The sequence below is a fragment of the Heterocephalus glaber genome, unplaced genomic scaffold, assembly GCF_053883595.1.
Source record: "Heterocephalus glaber isolate CG9 unplaced genomic scaffold, H.glaber_assembly_v1.0 deba00000281, whole genome shotgun sequence".
Classification (NCBI taxonomy): Eukaryota; Metazoa; Chordata; class Mammalia; order Rodentia; family Bathyergidae; genus Heterocephalus; species Heterocephalus glaber.
The window spans coordinates 23150001-23173077 of NW_028258139.1; the positions used below are offsets into that span (position 1 = coordinate 23150001).

General features: G+C 44.0%; 1 protein-coding gene across 1 annotated transcript in view; it reads left to right on the top strand.

Moving 5' to 3' along the window:
* Kcnq3 (potassium voltage-gated channel subfamily Q member 3) overlaps positions 1-23077 on the top strand; it is a 310711-nt gene that overhangs the window by 268241 nt on the left and 19393 nt on the right. The window contains exons 4-9 of the mRNA XM_004837934.4: positions 222-394; positions 4953-5108; positions 6473-6583; positions 8191-8286; positions 9582-9676; positions 14269-14295. Coding sequence (XP_004837991.2) covers positions 222-394; positions 4953-5108; positions 6473-6583; positions 8191-8286; positions 9582-9676; positions 14269-14295 — 658 coding nt within the window. The remainder of the gene's footprint in view (positions 1-221; positions 395-4952; positions 5109-6472; positions 6584-8190; positions 8287-9581; positions 9677-14268; positions 14296-23077) is intronic.

Consider the following 23077-nt stretch of genomic DNA (forward strand, 5'->3'; position numbering starts at 1 on the left):
CTACTTCTGGCTGTGTGGCCTTGGGAGGATCACAGAGCTCCTGACTCCTCATCAGCCCCCAAGGAATAAGCCCATTATCCTGCGTGGTGAATATCAAGATTCAACACAGCCCATCTCAGATTGCTCCCTGCTTGGCACATGTGCATCTGCCACCTATGACAATTCCATTGCCTTCACCTGACATGCTTCTCCCTATTCTCTGCCTCTCTCTCCTTTCACAGACATCTTCGTGCTGATTGCTTCTGTGCCTGTAGTTGCTGTGGGAAACCAGGGCAATGTCCTGGCCACCTCCCTGCGAAGCCTGCGCTTCCTACAGATCCTGCGCATGCTGCGGATGGACAGGAGGGGTGGCACCTGGAAGCTCCTGGGCTCAGCTATCTGCGCTCATAGCAAAGTAAGTGGCACTGAGAAGCCACAAGATTGGGTGGCCCTCTCACATGTCCGTGCCCTTTTATGACCTTCCTTGGCTTACAGTGTCCACAAGGACAGTCATTCCACCATCACTGATAACAGTGACACTGAGGAAGAATAGGGAGAGGAAGAGGCACCTGTGTGGGTGTGGTGTTGACAAACACCTACCCCTGAGCTTAGGTCTCAGCTCTGCCATATGCAAGTCACCTCGTCCAAGTTGATCACCTCTCTTTGTCCCTTGGTCTCCTCATTTCCAAGTATGGGTGATGACACCTGTACCACCGGATGAGAGAGGATGAGGTGAGCTCACGCAAGGCAGTCTGAGGTGGAATGAAAGTTTTTGGCGTCACCCAGACCGATCTGAATCTAAACTCTACCTGTGTGACTTTGGGGATTATTTTTGTAACCATTTTGGATCTCTGGATCATAAGTCCTGTATTTAGCGGATGGGAATGACAATCCCTTCAAGAGCTGGTGTGATGAAATGAATTGATACATGAAGAACATCCAGAACATCCCCACTCTTCAAAATCAGTCGGTTGCTCTTGTTTTGTAAAGCCCAAAACACAGTTGGATCTTAGTGTTTGACACAGGCTACCTCACGCAGGACTCGGGCACTGTTGTTACCATTTTCACAGTTAAAAAACCAGATGCAGAAAGAGAGAGGAACTTTCCCCAAAGTCGTGCAGTAGGATACAACACAGGCAATGCAGTTCCTGAGCCCACTTCCAGTAGTTTGCTCCTGGCCGTGCTGTATTCAGCTCCCCAGAGAGACCAGGAAGAATGAATGGACTCAGCTTCATCTCCTTCTAGACTTCCAGGCTAAGTAGGCATGGAACCCAGATGACTGGAATCCAGTTTGTCTGGATTTATTGAACTTCCTGTGTTTCCTTTCTGTTGCTAATCCAAGCTTTTGGACTACTTTGCTTTGACCTGGCTGCTCTAGTGGGGTCTTGAAGAATGGCAGAAAACCTCTGTGTCTCAGTTCAGGCAGGAAATCCCCCTGGGAGGCCAGTGCAGGAGAAAAGACAGGCAGGGAGCCCAGAAATGGTGGTTTTGTTTGTTTGTTTTGTTTTGTTACCAGGGTTCGAACTCGGGTCCTTGAGCTTGTGGAGCAGGTGGCAAAACCACTGAGCTAAATCCCTGGGCCCAGAACTGGTGTTTTACAGGGGTTTAAGTCAAAGCTTTCTCCCTCACTAAGGGAGTCAATTCTTGTGCCAGTTATGATGGGCACCCCTTTATGGGAGCCCTCCGACCATCCTATCAGTAATCACTTGCAAATAAGCCACATGTACCTCAATCCTTGTCTCTGGTTCTGCTTTGGGGGACCTGGACCTGAGGGAGTGAGCTCCTTAGGCAATTCAGAGCTTCTCTTCTAAGCTTAACATGACCGGGCCATCTCCAACTGGACAGCCCCAGAACATACCCACATGCTCCTGCTTCTCATATCTCAGACATGCTCCTGGAAGTGCTGGGGAATGTTTCCTGGGAGGTGGCATCATACAGTAGAATACATACAATTTAGGGATCTGTTTAGAATTCAGCTCTACCATTTTCCAGCTTAAGACTTTAAAGATGCCATTCTAATTTAATGAGCTTCCCAGTAGTAAAATGTGAATCCCTCCAGCTGTTGGTGTAAGAAAAAGAGGGTTTAAAGGCCTGCCAAGTACTAGAATCTCACCAATGGGAGAATTTATTATTCCAAGTGTACTTTTCTTCACAGACCTCACAAATAAATATATATTTATGCATTACTTATTGGTGGGCATACATTCTGAGAAATGTGCCACTAGGTGATTTTGTCACTGTGCAAACATCATAGCTTGTACTCTAAGAAGGATATCATATTAGAGGTAATAGAATTTTGCAAAACCAATATCATATATCTGGTCCCTTCTTCACCAAAATATCATTATGCAGCACACAGTTGTATGAATTAAATTAATTAAAACCTAAAATACCTGGAAATCTTTCACCTTACAGTGCAGTTTCTTGCCACAGATGTTTTATTCTCTTGTCACGCTATCTCTGGCCTCAGAGTCAGCCAGAGCCTTCTTTACAGAGTTCTTTCTTCCCATCACCTTCTACTTTGCCTCCTATAAGAAGACACGCTCGCAGCACCCTCCTAGCTTCAACCTTAGCCTGTGTCCACAAAGTGGAGCTGATTCACAGCTCCAATGGAAATCATGCTAAAAATGACTGCTTTAGGTCCTTGTCCTTTTTCCTTGCAGACAAAAATAGATCCCAGTATCTGCCATTTACCATGTAATTATCAGCAGACTTATGATGTTTGTGATGAAATTCCTGAGGAAGGACAGGCTCACAATGTAGCCAAGTCCCAAAATGAAGGCAGGGCCTCTTCCCCAGGGAGGGGAAGGCAGAGTTCTTTACTCAAAGACCTAGGTTTATTGACCACTTGCTATGCTCCAGAATGTACATCATGAGTATACAAGAAGTCCCTGGCTCCCAGAGCTGAGAGAAAGCTCTTCTTGGGGGAGTCGCCAGTTGCCTGGTGAACAAGCACACTCTCAGCCATTTCTTCATCCATTTATTGTGCAGCAGGCTGGGTTCTAGGCTTGATTCTGCACAATACTCAGAGATGAATGTTAGGAGCTCTATGTCATAGAGGGCTAGAATTTTAAAGTTGATAGGCTAGGCCAGGCTGTGCTCCCAGAACAAATGGGCCCTGCAGTCTCTGCTACCTACCACACAGACATTAATATCTTGATCATTCACAGCCTGTTGTGTGCTGGATTGGCCTCATCTGTCTTCGAAAGGAACCTGAGTGAGTCACTGAGGCAGGCACATCCAGCAGAATGCACTTATGGCACAGGAAGAAGGAATATGCTGCCATCACTTCACCTCACTGGCCAGATACCAGTCCCCTAGCCCCAGCCTGCCTTGGCATATAAAGGGGACCAGTTCTACTACAGAGCTACTAACAAAAATTGTCTAGAGTCAAAATTACCTTGAATAACATTTTAAATGACTGCAAAGCACAGAATGGGGACCCATTTTCACTACTCATTGACAACCATTATGCCTTGTCCTAATAATCCAATGCAGCCAGCTTATCTGTGCACATGTGAACAGATGGATGTTTCCTTAATAAAGCACCAGATGAAACTTCGGACTTGCACTGGGGGCTGGAGAGCATGGCAAATATAGGCAGACCTGCATTCTGCAAAGCAAGATGCTCATACTCAGACAGCCAAGGGGAGGGAATATCCACTCACCTTTCCCTTCTCTACCCCTGCAGGGCAGACCCTTTCCGAGGAGAGTGGCTGGCTGGGTTCCCATGATGACTGAGCCTTGCTCTGTGCTGTAGCGTGAACTCACACCACTGAGTGCAGTGTGTGATGGTGCTTGGAGAAGGCCAAGGCCCATGAGGAACCAAGCACAATAAGGAAGTGTTAGAGATGGAGACTGGAAAATAGTGAAAGTGTAAAGGAACTACAGCTAACCATTCTAACTGGGGGAGCAAACATTCCAGTCAATTCACGATGAAGGTGGTATGAGTCTGAGGAGGGTCGGAGGTCTTCAGTTGGCCCCTGCTGCAGGGGAGGGCAGAAGTCAGCGCTGTCCATGAGATTCTCCAGACCTAGAGGGCAGCCGGCTGGCTGCAGATGGTCAGCCATGGGGAGGACCCAGCAGGACCAAGGTCACTCTCTGTGATGATTCATTGGGACCAGCAGGCTTTACCTCCAGATTGTGCTTACCTCTAATCTTGACTTTCTTTCTACCTAGCCTACCATGCTAATGACATTGGAGGAGAAAAACGAATACAGAACATAGCAGCTAGAAAGAGCATTAGGGATTGTCTCCATCAGGCTTTTTGAAACTTCCGTGCTTTGCTGATTTTTGCTTCCCTGTTAACATTTCCCTTTAAATGAGCTTACTCTTGTTTGCCTACTCATTTTCCCAGTTTATCATGGGATAATACCATGAAATCATATGTTTTATGTGTCACATATGTTCTATATTAATACAGAACCATCTAATATAAAAACTTTCGTACCTGTGACATTTTCAGGTCCCTTGTGGTCCAGTCTCTTCATTTTAAAATGAGGATACTTAGGCTGGGGAGGAAGAGATCATTTGTCCCAGGTCACTAAATTGGCAGTGGGCTAGGTCCTGCCCACTAGCTCTCTCTTGCCATCAATTTCTCTGTCAGCCTGAGCTTTGTCCTTGCTGGGGGAGCCTGCAGAGAACCAAGACTCCTGAGCCCTGAGTCTTACCTCAGATGCGGTGTCCAGGCCCTCCTGACCTCTCACCTTCCTGTGAAGCCTCCTGACCTGGATACCAAGATCTCCTTGGCAAAATGTCATCCTCTCCTCCCAAAGGCATCCATTTGTCCCTTACTAGGTGTTGTAAATCATACCCATGGTCTTGATTCCATTTTATAGTGATGGAGGGTGAGAATGTGGGAAAGTGTGTCCTTTACCACTATCCCTGGACTCCAGATCTGGGGTCTCTGGCTCCAGTATCCACCCAGTGACTTCTCAGTGAATACCTCCCTCACCCACCACTGACTCTTCCAGGAACTCATCACTGCCTGGTACATCGGCTTCCTGACGCTCATCCTTTCTTCATTTCTTGTTTACCTGGTTGAGAAAGATGTGCCAGAAGTGGACGCACAAGGAGAGGAAATGAAAGAGGAGTTTGAGACCTATGCAGATGCCCTGTGGTGGGGCCTGGTGAGTCATCTGGAAAGCAACGATACAGGGACTGACTGTTAGAAACAGAGAGAGGCAGAGGACATGGTATGTGCACTGTCAGGCAGGCAACTGATCAGAGGTGAAAGGCCTTTTCTGCCTGAGGACAGGACACTCCCACCACAGGGTAGAATGGACTTTCTCACAGTGCTGTAGAAAGACTGGGCTCACCACAGTCTGCTTGTGCCATCTCTTAAGGACTGTACCTTATCAGCCATAGACTGTTCTCAGCCAGGCCCTGCATGTGCAAACACACTGGCAGATACATACATATGCATACAGACCTGTGACACAGATCTGTGTCATAGCCCTACAGCCACAAGGTATTAAAGCTGTCATTTATTAAGTCTCATTTTGCTCCAGAGAAGAACTTTGAGCTTATCACATTTATTAACATACTTTAAGCTCAAACTTTTTTTGAAAAATGGGGAAATTGAGGCATGAAAAATTAAGTAACTAATTTAAGATTTCTCAGCCACTAGAGGATTTGCCCTGATATTTTAAGACAGAATCCTAGGTTCCAGAGGCCACAGTGTTACCTGCTGTCTGTCCTGTTCTCCACAGGCAGGTGCATGTGCATCTGTACAGGTGTACTGATAGCATAAACACGTAAACACACAGTGGAATATACCCCACGCACCAGAACAGATAGTTGCACAGATTTGCACATGTACATGCATGGTTTATACAAAGACACTCAGAAGCACAATTTATAGAACTAGCCATACATAAAATCTCACATTCACAAATACAGTCATCTCTCAGTATTCACAGGAAATTGATTTCAAGATCCTCATTCCCCATGGATATCAAAATCCACCAATGCTCAAATACCTGATGTAAATAGTATGGTATCTGCACGTAACCTACAAACATCCTCCTGTATATTTAAATCTTCTCTATATTAGTTATAATACTTAATACAATGTAAATGTGAAAATTGTTGGTACATGTATTTATCTGTTTAAGTTTTTTAATTATATTGCTATTTTATTGTGTTTTTTCCCAAATACTTTAGATGCACTTTTGGTTAAATACAAATTCATGGACCTATAAGTAGAGGGCAAACTGTATATGTACACATGAATATACACTCCCGTAAACATGTGTGCAATTGTTGAAATCGTTTACTGACCCATAGATAGGAAATCCTTAACTTAGAAACAGGCTGTTTTCTCAGTCCTCCCAGATAAGTTATGTAGTACTTGGTACTTTTCTCCCATGGGGATCTCATTATAAATGGGACCAGCACTTAAGTAGGTACAGAGGCTCAGAGGTGGAACTCAACTGACCTATCATTGAGGTCCTCTTCCGGGGACCCCACATCTGAACTCTTCTGTCCGCAGATCACACTGGCCACCATTGGCTATGGAGACAAGACACCCAAAACGTGGGAAGGCCGTCTGATCGCTGCCACCTTCTCCTTAATTGGTGTCTCTTTTTTTGCTCTTCCAGCAGTAAGTACCTTTGATGTATGCCATGTAGAATCCCTTCACTGCCTGACACACCTCAAATTTTCAGTCTCAACTTTCAGTTTTTTGCACCTTAAATTCTAAACTCTGTCCGTTCACCAGCTAGCCCCTTAAGCCTAGCTGTCCTGCCTCTCTCATGGCCTGTGCTGCTTCATTTTGCTAGGTGCCATCCCTCCCAGTCACCCACTCCTTCTCTAAGACCTAGTCTCAATCTGCCTTTTTTAGGCTTTGTTATTGCTCCCTCTTCGGGACATAGCTCTATAAAGGCATTCCTCACTCAGTGCTGGAGTTGTACATCTGCTACCTGCCTCACCTAGAGGATCCAGATCCTTAGGGGTTGGGATTCTCTATTTCATCCCTGTATTCCCAGCACCTAGCATATCTCAGGTTCTTCATACATGGAAGCTCCCTTCCTTTGTCCTGTCCTTTAGTGCTATATGTAAAAAGTAGATTTCTTTCATGAGTAAGTCTTGGCATATGATAGGATAACTTCCCCCAAGGCCATGCCCAGGGTAATAAAGACAAATAATAATAGATGGCACTTATGGAACTTGCTATGTGCACAAATCATGTCAAATCTTTTATCTATATCATCTTATTTGATCTTCATGACAATACTATGAGTTTGATGTTCTACTTACCTCTAATTGCCAGATGAAAAAACTGAGACTTAATTGAGTAAGTAAATTTTCCTGAGTTGTGAAGTCAGGAATCTCAAATCTGGCCATTTCTAAAGTCTGGCTCTTAACTACAGAGCTTGAAAAGAATCTTCTTAAATAGCAATCCCTCTGCTGTCCCTTTATCTACCATTCTTTTGTTGATGAAGATTTTTCTCCATCAGCAGCCTTGCCTTATCTTTTTTCCTAAGCTATTTGAATTGAATATATGATAGAATCTCAGTGTTCTCTTAGGTGAGACAGGTGAGAGATGTAAGAACATTGCACTATGTCTAGATCTCTTGCATCTCGAAAAGTGTATTCTTCTATCCATTTAATCCACATGCAGGTCTGACCTGGAAATTAAAACAGATCTCAATTCTTGTGAAGTTTGACTATAGTAAATGTCCCAAAGGACAGTTCAAGCTGCTAAAATACTTTAAAAGTTCAATTAACAGGGGCCGGGGATTTAGCTCAGTGGTTTCACTGCCTGCTGCTCAAGCACAAGGACCCGAGTTCGATCCCCGGTACCAAAAAAAAAAAAAGTTCAATTAACATTTACTGGACATCTATTTTGTGCTATGCCCCTTACTATGTAGTAACTATATGTATATATCTCACTACTTACTTTCTGTACTGTTATCTTATGGCCCTGTGGAAGAAACTGAGATTCAGCATGATGAGAGACTTGGCCAGGATCTCAAGGCTGGACAATGAGTGTCAGGATTGGAACCCAGGCCTTCCTGACTTCGGATTTATTCCACTTATCCCAGCTCCCTATCATCTCAAGAAGGAAGGCTCTTTACCCCTCCCCCTCTCGTGCAATGTTGTCATTACGGAGCCACTGAGGCCTTCATCACCTGCTGCCTTGAAGGTGGGGCTGAGGGGCTGGGGGGAGTGGGGTGGGGCTGACTGTGGTCTGGCTTTTCTCTCCAGGGCATCCTGGGGTCAGGACTGGCACTCAAGGTGCAGGAGCAGCACCGTCAGAAGCACTTTGAGAAAAGGAGGAAGCCAGCTGCTGAGCTCATCCAGGTCTGTCTGCCTGCAAATAAACTGGAATGGGTCCCACGACTCTGTGTGTGTGTGTGTGTCTGTGTGTGCGTGTGTGTGTCCCAGCACATGCATGTGCACACCCAGGCAGGAGTGGGCCTGCTTACACATGTATACTTGTGGGTGCCTGTGGGCAATAGCCATGATTATCTACGTGACCTCTCTGTGTGTGCTGAAGGTACCAATCTTAATACTCTCCCATCCAAGTTCTAGGCCAAGAAAGAAATAAATGTAAGACTCGGGGGTGAACTCATCAGCTTTTCCTGCTAATGTTGGAGTAGAGAATTTTGCTTAGGCCTGTGATATGTAGGCTTCTTTCTTATTCTGCTTCTCACTCCAAGCTGACCTAGGATCCCATAGAGAAGAGTCAGCCCACAGTCCTTTTGCTTAGCCAGTAAGCTACAGGGAGAAATGCAGTCTCTTCACATCTGCCAAAGATGGAGAGCTCCTAATCTGAAAAACAAAGATATTTCTTACATGTGAAATAATGAGCCATTCTGCCCATTTGTCCTACCCAGACAATGATGAGGGACCAGTAGACTCTGGACACCGGCCCCACTCTCTGTCACCATCTCTCCCCTTCTGTGGGTTAGGAACAGGTCAAAAGAGTTCCTTCTTACACTTTACAAGGAGTTCCCGCATCGTGATTTTATGGGTTGTTGGGAGCATGGGAGCACAGCCAATAGGAAAATAGTGTCCCACCTGTAGTTACTTGAATGCCCAGGGGATGGCCACCCACTTGTGAGCTTGTGTCCATTGTGGTGGGTGTTTGTGTGGATCTGAACCAACCTGGTAGATGACGATACGTCCTACATAGTAACTTTCTAGGCCAGTCCCAATCTCTAAGAGTCGGTCCCATCATCCCCTCCAGACCCCAAACCATTCGAACATCTCAGAGGTCCTAACACATTAGGATCCAAACCTCCTTTCCTGGGCACTCTTTGTACCCAGAAGTGGCGCAAAAGACCTTGTCTGCTTTCTTACCTATTTGAGAAGGTTCTGGGAATATTCTAGAAAGAGAATATTCTAGAAATATTTTTTCAGGGATTTTTATGCCCTTTTCACTGTCCACTCTAACTCATCTCCCTTAACCTCCACCCAGCACAACACCAGTTCCAAGATGATCAGGAAGTTTCTTTTCCCAAAGGAGACACAACAAACCAGGAACCTCAGTGTCTCTGAGTGGTAGCTCAAGGCACTTTCAAATCCATAGGACTCAAGGGCTTAAGCATGTATCAGGTGATGTCACATCATTCCTGGCCCTCTTTTCTTCTCAGGCTGCCTGGAGGTATTATGCTACCAACCCCAATAGGATTGACCTCGTGGCAACCTGGAGATTTTATGAATCAGTCGTCTCTTTTCCATTTTTCAGGTAAGTGGCCACTTGTCTGAATGCTCAGGGTGTGGCTGACTTTCCCTCCTGGGGTCTGTGTAGTTTGTACTAGTGTCATGGCCTCAAGGTTTCCTGCAAGATGTAGGAAATAGGAGAATGGTTTCCAATGTGTGGTACATGTTAGCACCACCTAGGAGCTTAAAACAATCTTGATCCCTAGGCCACACTCCAAACTAATTAAGTCAAAATCCCTAGGACTGGAACCCAAGTATCAGTATTTCATAAGCCCCCACCCCAGGTAAATTTAGTTTGCAACCAGATGTCACCTGTTTGGCAGGGTGAAGTAGTTGTTACGAAAAGGTCCAATCAACATGTTAGTAGGATTAGAGGCTGAAGAAGTAGGAGTAGCATAATCAACCACCCTAGCAATCTTGGGTGCTCCCCCCACCTGGCTGTAGCCTGCACTCACAGACCACTCTGAGCTTCAGGAAAGGGAAGGTGGAAGAGGAAGGCAGGAAAAATCATCTGGAGACCGGGGAATGCTGTTTGGTGTTCTCAGAGATGAAAGATTGAATTATAGACCTTGGAAAAGATTACCTCTTCCTGTGACCAGCATATAGGAAAAGAGAGATGGAAATTAGAGTGTGTTGAATGTCCATGTTCCAAGTATCCAAGTTCATATTTCATTTCATTCTTACAGGTATGCTATGAGATAAGTCAGAGGTTCTCAAATGTTAAGGTCCATTAGAATGGAGGGAGTATTTTGAAAATGCAGATCCAGCATCTACCAGAAGGCCTGGTAGTAAAACCATTTTGAACATGACACCCCCCCCACACCATGCACCGTGAATCCCACCCTTAGGTGATTGACACAATGGCCCAGTGCACACTTGGAGACAGCCTGAAGGTCAATGTTACCAGGTTCTATGCACAGATAAGTGAACCAAGGCTGTGAAACTTTGGACATTTTGACCATGTTATCCCTATACAAAAGCCTCCAAAGCCCATAGTCTCTTTACTTGAGCTTCTAAATCAGAACAGTCCTTCTCAGGTGTCAGATACTGAGCTTGGGTTTTAAGTCTGTGGGTAGAATGCTGGTCTCCCAGAACCCTTGGGAAGAAACAGAGGGACAGTTAGTTTGCTTCTGGGCTGGGACCTGCTCTGATGCGTTTCTATCAAGTGTGTCATTTTAATGGGCCATAGTATGACTGATAGTAGATGAGTCGCTCTTCAGTGACCAGACTCTGAATGCTGCCTCAGTTTACCCTTCAGTTTACCACTCATCACCAGATAGTGGTAAAGATTTAAGGAAATCCAAGAGATTTGGGTTCTCTTGACCCATTTCCCTGTATAAAACCTTCCAGTGGGTGAGTATGACACAGACTAAAATCTAAAACTTGATGATGAACTTCAGGACCCCACAAAACCAGGCCAGTTGATCTCTCCCACCTGGCCTCCCACTGCACATTTACTTCTCCTGGGCTGCAGAAGGTACAAGCCACTTTTGAAACATTTTTGAGCCCCTTGTATGATACAAGCTAAGCACTGGGCTGGTCCATGGAGGGCCACAGGTCACTTAGCAAGGAATTTAACTGATTGTGAAGGCAACAAGAAGCCGTAGCAGCCAGAGAATGATACAATCAGACCTGTTTAGGGAAGATGGGAAGGGGGAAAGCAGAAGATGGATCAGACCAGTTCAAGATTCAAGGCAAGGAGATCAGCTAGCAAATGAGTACTGAGCCCAGGATGAGAGGAAATGAAGGGTAGGCCAAGGGGGGGAAACAGGGAAAGGATCTGGAGAATAAGTAAAAGAGATCAATGACTTATAGAAGAGGTGGAGAGATGAATCAACTCTTCAATAAATAGGTAAGCTTAGGGTTACTCTCTGTGTCTTCCAACTTGTTATTAGACTTAATTATTCTGAATACTATATAACATATCATTCCTTTTGGTGCCAACATTTTATCATTATTATTATTATTATTATTGCCTATAGCCTACCATAGTGTTGCTCTCCTTTTTTTGAGTGCATAGGAATTGTCTTCACCACATATAAAATATATAATATGCTTAATGTATATAAATAATGAAACTTCAACATAAAAAAAACCAAGGGCAGAAACACTGCAGGCTGAAAGTTGACATGGCTGCTTGGAGCTTGGGGTAGCACAAACCAAAGCATGGGCAGAATGGGCAGGTAGCTTCGCCTTAAGAGAATGGCCTTGAACTCAAAAACAAGAGCATGTAAAAAATAAATAAGTAAATAAAAATTTAAAAAAAAAACAACAAGAGCATGTGCAGTCATGCTGGATGCAGAATCAAGACGATTTTCATTTGCTATGCATCCCAAGGCCTTGGCAAAGGACCTGTTCTTTTGGGTTGATTTATTATAAATAAGGCATTGTCCTAGCTGTCAGAGACTCCAAGGGTTACATTGTGCTTCAGACAGCTGCTGTGATATGGGAATGGCTTTTAAACTAAGAGAAAACATTTCTTTCTTTCTTTCTTTTTTCAAGGACAAAAATATAAAACCACTACAGAAGTACACTTAGCAACCATTCTAAAACAAAGCAGTCCCTTAAGAAAAGAATGTCCCTGAATTCCAGCCCACAGCATATGTTAGTGACAAAGAACCAGCTGACAATACACCAGTGTGTCCTCACCTGCCTCCCGAAGGATTTTTGCTTATTTTTTAAATAAGCTAGCACAAGGTCCCAAGTTCAATCCCCAGTACCAAAACAAAAAAAAAAGAGAGAGAGAGAGAAGAGGATTTCACATACCAAAAAGCATACCCTGTTTAAATGGATAATTCAGTGGCTCTGAGTATATTCGGAACATTGGTTACTATCTAATTCCAGAATAGTGTCATTGCACTAGAAAGAAACCCTGTACCCATTAGCAGTTCCTCCTGGTTCCTTCTCTCTCCCAGCCCCTGCCACCACTAATCTACTTCCTGTTTTGGTTCTGCCTATTCTGAACATTTCATATAATAACAAAATCATATCATGTGCTGTCTTTTATGTATGCTTTCTTTCTCTTAGAATAAAATTTCAAGTTTCATCCATGTTGTAGCATGTATTAGAATTTTATTCCTTTTTATGGTTGGATTATATCCCAGTAGATATACTATATTATATTCATACATTCATCACCTGACAGACATCGGGGCTATTTCCATCCTTGAGCTCTCATGAGCAACACTGCCTTAAAGATTCAGGGACATGTCCTTGTGTGGACACGTTTTCAGTTATTTGGGGGTATATACTTCTGAGTAGAATCAGTGTCTCTGTGTTTATCTTATCGAGGAACGGCCAGACTGTTTTCACAGTGTCCGGGCCAGTTTAAACTTCTGGCAAAGGTTTTGAAGGATGAAATTGTGTAGCCCATCCGCAGCGATGGTACCGTACATGAACTCCCTTCTTGGTGCTAATTTGAGGCTACCAGAGATGAATGATGTTTCAAGTCTAAACTCCATTTTATATAAGAAGAAGCTGAGACCCATTCCCCCCCCTCAAGAAGTTCAAGAACTTACAGAAGACACAGGTCATAGTGGGCATAACTGGACCAAATCCAGGTCTTCTGATGTGTAGGCTAGTGAAGAATGTGTGCACTTATACAGTGGTTGGTAGAAATCTGAGGAATGGAAGTTGCTGGGGTTAGAGATAGTTCATACATTCTTATATGAAAACAGGGATGAGGGCAGATTTCAAAAACTAGATAGATATTGCTTCCCATCAACAGAAGAACACGTACATTACTTGGCTCCCTAAAAGTAACAGTGAGATGCATTTAACGTAACATATTCTACAGCTGTATTGCTCAACATTAATCCCTGGGCACACGTGGCTATTGAACATTTGACTGTTACTAGTGCAATTGAGGCAATTCATGTTTAATTTTATTTAATGTTCATTTTAATAGCTATATGTCCATGCCAGCCCTGAAAATGTTAGATATTAAAACTGAAATGGAGATAAGGAGATTCAAGCCCGGGAGGTAGAAGTGACTTGGCCAGACACAGTCCATTGCGTGCCTGGAACTTGTTCTTTCTGTGACCAGAAAGGGGCTGTATCCAATTGTCATCCCTGTGGCCAAATAATATTGGATCTGTTTTCATGCATGCTACCTTAGTTAATATTTAGGCTATTCTAAAAGGTAAGCAGAAGGAGTAACTTCATTTTTCATAACCTGATTTGAAAAGAATCAGGGTATCACTGAAATTAATTGGCTTGCTTTGTATGATCCAGCTAGTACATGAGGGAGCAGAGAAGGAAGCCCAGTTCTTAGGGTTTGGCTTCCTGCTCTGTGCCCATCAATCAACAAACCCTCTGAGCCTGGCAGGAGGCTTGGGGCAGAGAAGGTGCTCAGCAAACCACTTTCGGTATGAATAGATGAATAAGAACCCTGAGCATGCAGAGCCATATGGCGGCAGCAGGGCCCTGAGTCTGCCTGGGGAAGCCTGGCTCTCTCCTTGGTTCCTCTCCACAGTTCCTCTCCATACTCACCATCTTGTCCTGGAGGTCTTCTCTCCTCCATCACTTTCTAAGAGAAGCTTTGGAGCAGACTTTGGGGAAGGAGCCATTCCATGCCATTTATGCTTTGTTTATTTTCTCTCCCTCTTCTCTTTCTAGGAAAGAACAGCTGGAGGCAGCAGCCAGGTGAGTGTCTAATTACCATCCCCTTCCTCCCACCACTGTGTCAGTTCCGGATGGTGGATGGCCCCTGGGTGTCCATGCTGCTCACAACGTGACATCCTGGGGCTCACTCTTGTTGCTGAGCACCAATTCCTCTGCCATTTTCATGCAGATGTAATTCAGGGCTACTAAGTCGGAATCACAGCAGCAGCTACTGCCTGAATGTCTCCTCTGGGCTGGTTCTGTGCCTAGAGTTCTGCAGGTGTGGCTGCCTTTGGTCCTCACAGCCTCAGTGCCCAGTAAACCTCAAATCCGTCTTTGTGGATGAGGAGTTTGGGGCTCAGACCCTTCCCCCAGGGTCACACAAGACTAAAATTCAGTCAGTCTGAATAATACTAATGGCACAAATGGTCCTCCAGAAGGAGAATCAGAATGATGCAATTCACAATCACCACAACTGCAGAGGTTTCTGAGTAAACCATGTAGACTGCAGATTGCTGAGATGAGAGGAACCTCCAGGTTGTCAATATTTCCCTATCCTCCCTTCCTCCCCATCTCAGAAAATCCCCCAATGACGGGAATGATGGACGCTACTCTAGATTGTAAAGAAAGACTATCTTGCAAACATTTATAAATATATATCATATGTATATAATATATATGATATATATTAGTCAGCTTTCCCATTACTGGGAAATACATGACACCACAATTTAGAGGAAGAGAGGTTTATTTTGGCTTATGGTTCTTAGAAGATTCAGTTCATGCTCAGCTGGCTTTGAGGCAGAAACAGCAAGGCAGAAAGGCATGGTGGAGGAAAAGCTGAACACCCAAAGGCAGCCAGGAGGTGGAGAGAGAGAGGAGGATCCAAAGGCCGAAATACGCCCTTCCAGGTCACCCCCCCAGTGACCTACTTTCAGTGAGGCCTCCCATCTATTAACAACACATTCTGCTACTGAAGTCATCCGGGAATGAGCCCACTGAGGAGTACAGCACCCTCATGATTTAATGGCCTTCCAAACACACGAGACTGGGGAGACACTCTACATCTAAACCCTGACAATACTTAAACTATAATTGTTGGCAAACACTGGTGAGGGCTTTCAGTTGCTCTCCTAGGCATTGGGCCTAATGCTGTCCTTCTAGAACTGACAGAATTTGGGCAGAGAGGGTGACAGGAGTCTGGATTTCTTGCAGGGGAACCGCTGAGGAAGCTGACCTTTGCGAAGCTGTGTGCAGTCTTCTTGTGGTTCCCTGATGTTCCCTCCATACATAACCTAAGAGGAGGAAACAATTGCAGACAGCACCAGTCAACTGCAAAGCAGAAACAGGAATCAGGCATTTTGCTCTGTTTTCAGTGGACAGACGGCTTCTTGTCTGAAGACAGCTTGGGCTCTGGGGGCAGTTGGGGAGATGGTGGAGGAGGGCTTGTTGACTGACAATGACAGGACCAGGGGACATTAGCTGGGGAACTTGCAGCAGTGCATGGCTCACAGAGGCAGACTAGGGAGACACTCCAGATGATCTCTTCTAGATATTACAGAAACTGTGGAGCCCCAAGAAGACAGGTTCAGCCCATGTCACACAAACCATGAGCACCAGAGTCTCAGGATCCTTGTGATCCGAGTCTCAGGGCTCCTAACAGAGTCTTCCCTGTGCTCATTCCCTTGTGATCAGCTAGGTTTTGAATTAGGTATATGCCCACACTGCAAGTGAATTATTTAATCTACCACAAGAGCCTTTTCTATATAGACACGAACAAAATTCAACCAAATTGGAACTCAGGGTAGTCACCACTAATCTTCAGGGACATTTCCAAGACCCCAGTAGATAGGTAAAGCCGCAATGGATAGTACTGAAGCCTATAAATACTGCTATTTTTCTTGTACATGCTTAGTCTAATTGACAGTCTAATTTAGGAATTAGGCACAATAACAGATTAATAGCAACAACTAGTAATAAAACAGAGCAATTATAACAAGTCCCATAATGAAAGTTATATAAATATGCTCCCCCTCTCTATTAAATATTTTATTGTGCTTTCACCTTTTCTCTTAAAGGAAGTACTTAATAGCTTCTCATTAGTATATCCAAATTGTCTGCATCTCTACTCTTGTGCTTTAGGGCCTTTATTACATAGAAAAAGGGTTGCTTGGACACAAGCACTGTGATGCCCTGATAGTCATCTGATAACTGAGACACTATGAACTAATGAATAGGTTGTGTATACAGCATGGATGCTCTAGGCAAAGAGATGATTCACTTCCCAGTGGTAGAGTGGTAGAGTGGTAGAGTGCAGTAGGGCAAGATTTCATCCCACTACTCAGAATGGCATATGATTTAAAACTTATGAATTACTTATTTCTAGGACTTTCCATTTAATATTTTTGGACCATAGTTGACTGTAAGCAGCCAAAACCATAAAAGTAAAAGCATAGATAAGGGGGAAATCATAGTAGAAGTAGAGTGTCACTGTGAATTAGATTTGGTGGTTCCTATTTAATTAAGAATCAAGTAGGTGGATTTTGAGACTTCCTGGGATGTTTCTCCAGCTGTGAAAAAGGGGTTTCCTAAAATCCAGTCATCAACTTGCTCTTATCCTCCCTCTCAAGCACCCTCCACTCTGCTAAGGATGCAGAAAAAAATCTACTCCATGATTTCTCAGGGCTAGAGGTGTCAGATGTTTGCTGGCTCCTGCTCCTCTGAGAAGAGCAGAGTCAGTTATATAAGCCATTTGCTGCCTCTCTCCCAAGATCCGACCAGTAGTCAGGTGGGCCTGACCAGTTGCCAGGTGAGATGCCAGGTGCAGAGTACAACTGCACGGCCTGAAGATGGGGCATGGGGTCTGGAGGAAGCAAGGTGACTTGTCAAAAGAAGACCCCGCGTCTTTACCTAAGGCAAGGAGAAGGTGCCTGCAGAATGGTCAGCACTGTCCATGTACACTAGGGCAATACTTGCTGATGTTCCTTTGTCAAGTTATGACCGGCTTCCTCAATGGGCTGCCAAACAACTGGTGCTCTAGTCTTGCTTTGTTATTACTTCTGAATTGTCCCGGCCAGATGTGAGGTTCACCTTATTGCCTCCTTCTAGCCATAGGCAGCCCACATATTTGTTTGTTTGTCCACCTGAGGGAAGAATTGTATTCTCTGCCATCTAACAGTTCCAGATGTGTACTTTGGAGTACGAAAAAACTTCTTAGCTTGCTGGAAGGAACTCAAGCCCATAACTGCTTATAAAGCTGTTGCTTTAGGGCTGCCTTTGACTGTTTTGACTTACATGGACTTGTTTGAGACATAATAAGCCCAGCTGAATTATTACAATGCCTGGGAGGCTGGCTTTGATGATTTCTGCTTCTTTCTAAGGGTCTATGTTTTTAAGTTAATCAGAAGCAAAAGAGCCAACTTTCACTGTGGGCTTAATAGGTACTAGACAAGTACTTTACACGTCATCCTAGATTCCCATAACAATGTGAGCAGAGTAGTTAACACCTCCTTCTTATGTGCCACTTATGGTTATCCTTAGGGAGGATTCAGAGCTTCCCTAATAAAGCCCCCCAGACCCCCATAAATATATACTCTTTAAATCCTAGAGGGGCTTCTTCCCCTCTAGGATAGGATATGAGCTCCTTGAGGTTAACATTATGCCATAAATATTTTCTGGTAAATAAATGAATGACCTAATAGAAGTATCCTACCTCTATTTCATTTACAAGGAAATTGATCTCAAGCATTCACAGAAGTTACACCTCCGCCAAACACAGACATACCCAGGGTGGGCTTTTACTCTCCTTGTGCTGTATCAGGCACATCCCTCTGCATCACAGGTGACTGCTGCCCTTCTTGCTGTGCTTGAGTGTAGATCAGCTAATCCAACAGATACACAATCTTCTACATGTTCTCCCTTCTCTCGTGTCTTCATACATAACTCACTTCTGAGATTCTGCCTGATGCTACTTCCTGAATGTGACCTTCCCTGACCCTCCATTTATGCTTGTCCATCTCCATCCCCTTGATCCTGCTGCCAAGCCCTTGCTAATACTGATGATTACCTAATATAATATATTTCTTATCTGTCTCTTCCACTAGATTGAATGACTTCAGGCACTGAAAGAGCCTGGCATGTAGCCGACTTGCTATAGATATCAATGTAGTGAAAAAGTGGATGGTAGATGAGTGGGTGGGTGGATGGATGTGTCACAGCTACTGTGGGTCCTTGTTTCAGTGATAATGAAATTTAAAACTGAGGCAACAGCACAAATTAAAGATAAGTTCATTATAGAAAATAGACAAAGCTGACTGTCCTGTAGGCCACCCAAGGAAAGACACAGAGAAGTTGATACCTTGCAGACAGAAAGCTGAGCTCCTCCACAGATGGAGAACCATCTAACAAAAACCACATTTCACTTATGTGTAGTCCCAAAGGAATGTCATTAATAATTATTCATCATATTTTTTCCAAAAGGAATCAGGATTCCCCAGAGTTTAGTTACTGCACAGGTGTAAGTTTGTACATGGCCCCAAATGTGCTTTTAAAAATATGTTGTGTACTTCCCTTTGGAAGGCAATTTTATTAGGGAAATGGATTGCAGTGAAGGTGTAATGATGTTTACAGTCAGTTCTCAGTCAGATCTGTTGCTATCTTTGCTCGCAATGATCTCATCCTGTGTATCAGTGCATCATCCTGCCATCCTGTCTCAAAGACTGCAGTGGTTCACTCACTTAATTGACAGCCTGATTTATGTTCCCCATCTTGTTGCCCAAAGTTGTAGCTGTGTGCTTGTTTTCTCTTCGGCTGCTACTTCAATGTACTGCCAGTTCCCCTGTCTCTGGTGGACGAATGGATGAGGGATTGATGGATGGAAAAGCTCTTCATTCTACAAGTATCATGAACCCAACTTATATTATTACAACTTGTACCATCTTATCCAAAGGAGGACATGTAGTGACTCACAGTGATGCCTGTTAAAGAGGATAGGGACCCTGGGACACAGTATGAGACCTTTCTGAGTTTTCTCTCTTTATCACTTGACTCTGCTTTTCTTTCAACGATGATTTTGCACTCTCTGCGGATTTTCTCCATAAAGATGAAGCTAAGTATGCCAACAGTATCAAATATATATTCTTTCCTCTCTCTACCTATCCTTCATGGAGTACAAGTTGGAAACATTTCAGGGAAGTATTCAAAATGCCCTGATTCACTCAAATACTTATACCTTGGACACAATCTCCGTGGCTTAGAGAGCATAGGACTCCACTGAAGAACTCCTGGGCCACATTTCCACTGGTTGCGGTGGGTGAGTGCAGATATAAAACAGTCTGATTGGCAACTTCCATTAGAGTCATTTGGTGGAAATGGGAAATTCTTTTTTCTCCCAAAGAATGGGGAATGAAACATCAAGCTGACAAAAACAATAGTTGTCCATCATGAGCATAAATTCTACACAGAAAATTTCCAATTCTTAATAACATCACATTAAAGAGCACCAACACTCAACTATGCTGAACCTTATTTTTTCTATAGCTTGTGGGAGATAAAATTGGTAGTTTTGAGCTTAGGTCATCATTTTGAGCACTGACTATAAGTATTCAGTAGATAGGCATCAGTGCTGATAGTTTAGGACATCTTTTGGGTAGAAACTAACATGTTTTGAATTCTCAACACAGGTAACTGTGTCAACAACAACTGCTTCCTTGAGCCCAATTGTTCAATCTGTATTTTCCAACTATTCAATATGAACAACAGCCTTTGAGACTATTCTTTGTTTTTGGAAAGTGGAAAACAGTGTCCCAGAAAGCTTTATTTTCTTCTACTTTATGAATATGTCTTTCCCATTATAGAGCTGTCAAATTTACTAGAGAATCATTCCTTGGATCAAAGAATTCAAGTATAACAACAGTAACTTATAAAGAACCTTCATTGTTTGCCAGATGTAGTTCTAAGCACATCCAATCCTCATAGCCACCCTATGAGCTGGATACTGTTCTTAGTTGTCATCTAGTAGATCAGAAACTGAGGTTCAGAGAGGTAAGTGGTTGTGGAAAGTCATATAGCTCAAAAAGGAGCTAGAGAAGGAATAGGATCCAATTTGTCTAGGTCCATAACTCATGGTCCCAGTGATTGTGCTAATTCCTGCAGTTGTTGAAAACAATGACTTCATCAGTTACTGCAGGTGTCTCCTTGGCTCGTTTTGTTTTCTTCTTCTCTTTCTTGGCTCACACAGCTGATAGGAGGTTGTAAAGGCTAAACAAGGCACAGAGCCAGGATCTGGGGTGGAGTGAAGGGACAGGTGCTCGGATGCCACCATTCCTCTTGGCCTTCCCCTCATGACAGCAGCCACTGAAATTCATTTCACAGTCATGGGTGATGTCGGCAGTAAAACACCTTCCATGCCCTAGAATCAGTGGCTATTAAAGGTGAACAAGAATTTAGAGATCAATTAATCCAAACCCCCAATTCTACTGATGAGAAAATTGTTACCCAGGGAAAAACAAGAGGTTTGAATGCTATTCCAGTTATTAGTACTTTCTCCTCCCTCCAGGGCCTCTGACGCTGGCCCAGGCTAAAGTAGCATGCAGAGGGGAGATGTGGACCAATTCAGTTTATCAGCAGAGTGATTTCTGACTTATCTTGAAGACTTAGTTGCCATTTTCCTTTTCCAATAATTGGGTGAGCATATAACACCCTTTTTCCTCTGATTTAGGAATTAATTTGGACATAGACGTAGGTGTTAGTATAAGTTATGCTTGCTGAATAAAGCAGGGTTGGCTTCAGAGGGTGACAGGTCATAATATTTCCCACCAAGTCTGTCCTTGGGAGCAGATGCTGTCCCAGCTAGCCACATGGAGTTATGTCTTGTCTGATTCATAGGACACGGAGAGCTGGAGGGTGAACACTAGTTAATGTAGAACCTGCCTGATCAAAAAAGGGTGGCCCATGGCTGCTGCACACATTCTGTGATTCCAGTAAGTAATTTACCTTCTCCCACAAGGAGAAGCCAGCAAAGGGTAAGAGGTCTCTTGTCAATTTCTACAAGTGTAAAAGTTTTTATGACTACAAAAATGTGAGAAAGGACAGTCCTCCCTACACCTCATACAGCCTGTTCTCTAAGTATAGCCATCCCATTCCTTAGTATGCAAGGCTTTATTGTAGCTCCTGACTTATTTCTAAGCCTGAAAACAGACTTATCCACCTCCTCAACTGTCCTTGGTGGATATTCAACGGTTGCCTATAGTTTTCATAACAGATTACAACAGACAGCAAAAATGTATTCTTTCACACTTTAAGAGTCTGGAAGACTGAGACCAAGATGTCAGTTGGACCATGCTCCCTCTAAAAGGTCTAGGGGAGGATCCCTCCTCCTTCCTTCCCCCTTCCTGGCTTCTGGTGGTCACTGCCAATCTTGGTGTTCCTTGGCTTGTAGACCCATCACTGCAATTCCTGTCTTCCGCTCACATGGTCTTTTCCCTGCTGAGTGTGTGTGTGTGTGTGTGTGTGTGTGTGTGTGTGTGTGTCTCCCTCTCCTTTCTCTTACAAAGACACAAGTAATTTGACTAAGTACTCACCCTATCTCAAAATCAGCTTATCTTAACTTGCTTACATCTGCAAAGATCACATTGAAAGGTATAAGGTTAGGGTTTGAACTTACTTTGAGGAGAACACAATTCCACCTTCTATATCCTACCCAGGTAAGCATCATGAGTTTGTATATGGTAGGAAGCTATGTCAGCAGATCCAGCACACATAATTTTGAGATGGACATGTATGAGAAGGTTGGATTTCATTTGTAGCCACATACCAGTGGGGATCCTGGGACCCAAGGAGGTGAAACAACTCATACAGAGGCTGAGATTGATCCTGTGTCTGCCTGGCCCCCTCCAGATCTGTACACTTTTCTCCACGGTCACTGGGGATGTAAAATAATCAGGTGGTAGAATTAAGAGGTAGTCATAGAAATAGTGAGGCAATGAGAATAGACATTAGAATTAAACTCTCACACATCACAGCCTGGCTCCTCTTCTTGCTAGCTGTGTGGTTTGGGGCAACTCATGCAACCTTTGTATGTCCCAAGCCCTGATCTGTGAAGCAGGAATAATAACAGTACCCACAGGCTGGCTGGAATGAGAGCTATAAATATAAAGAGGCATGCAGGAAAAGCTTACTCGAGATTAGTGCTGATAAAGTAGTACATCAGTTGTACAGGAGATTTGGATACAGGGAGGAAATTTTTTAGGAGACCAACAGAAAAAAATTCTGTTCTCTACTCTCACATTAGATGTGTCTTCAGAGCACCAAATGCAAATGTCCTAGAACCATGTTCATAGGTTCTCAGGCTCACTGACCCAAACCAAACGGCCACTGAACTCAGCAGAGCTAACTTTGCAAACCAGTCCGAAAGAGAGAGACCCAGATTCACACATTAGGGTTTTTTCACAATCTTGATGTGATTCCTTCCAGCCCAGCAGTCAGTCCAACCATGACCCTGGCTCCCTCTCTTCCCCACTGTATCCTTCCTCCTGCTTCCCAGTCCAGCCAGCCCCTCGGGAATAACTTGCTAACCAAGCCAAACTCCCTCACCACCAGAAGGCAGAGTTGGGCTAGGACAACTCACATCAGGTCCTGTGAGCTATGAGCTTGTGTCCACAGTAGCAGGCATAAACTCGTGTTGTTTTGCAGAGTGAGACCCTGCAAGTTAAAGGTCATTGTTTGGTGGCTGGGTGATTTGGGGCTCATTACTGAACTCTATGCTCTTTTCCTCATGTATGTAATGGTTGTAATAAGACCGCTTATTCCCAGGACTGTGGGAATA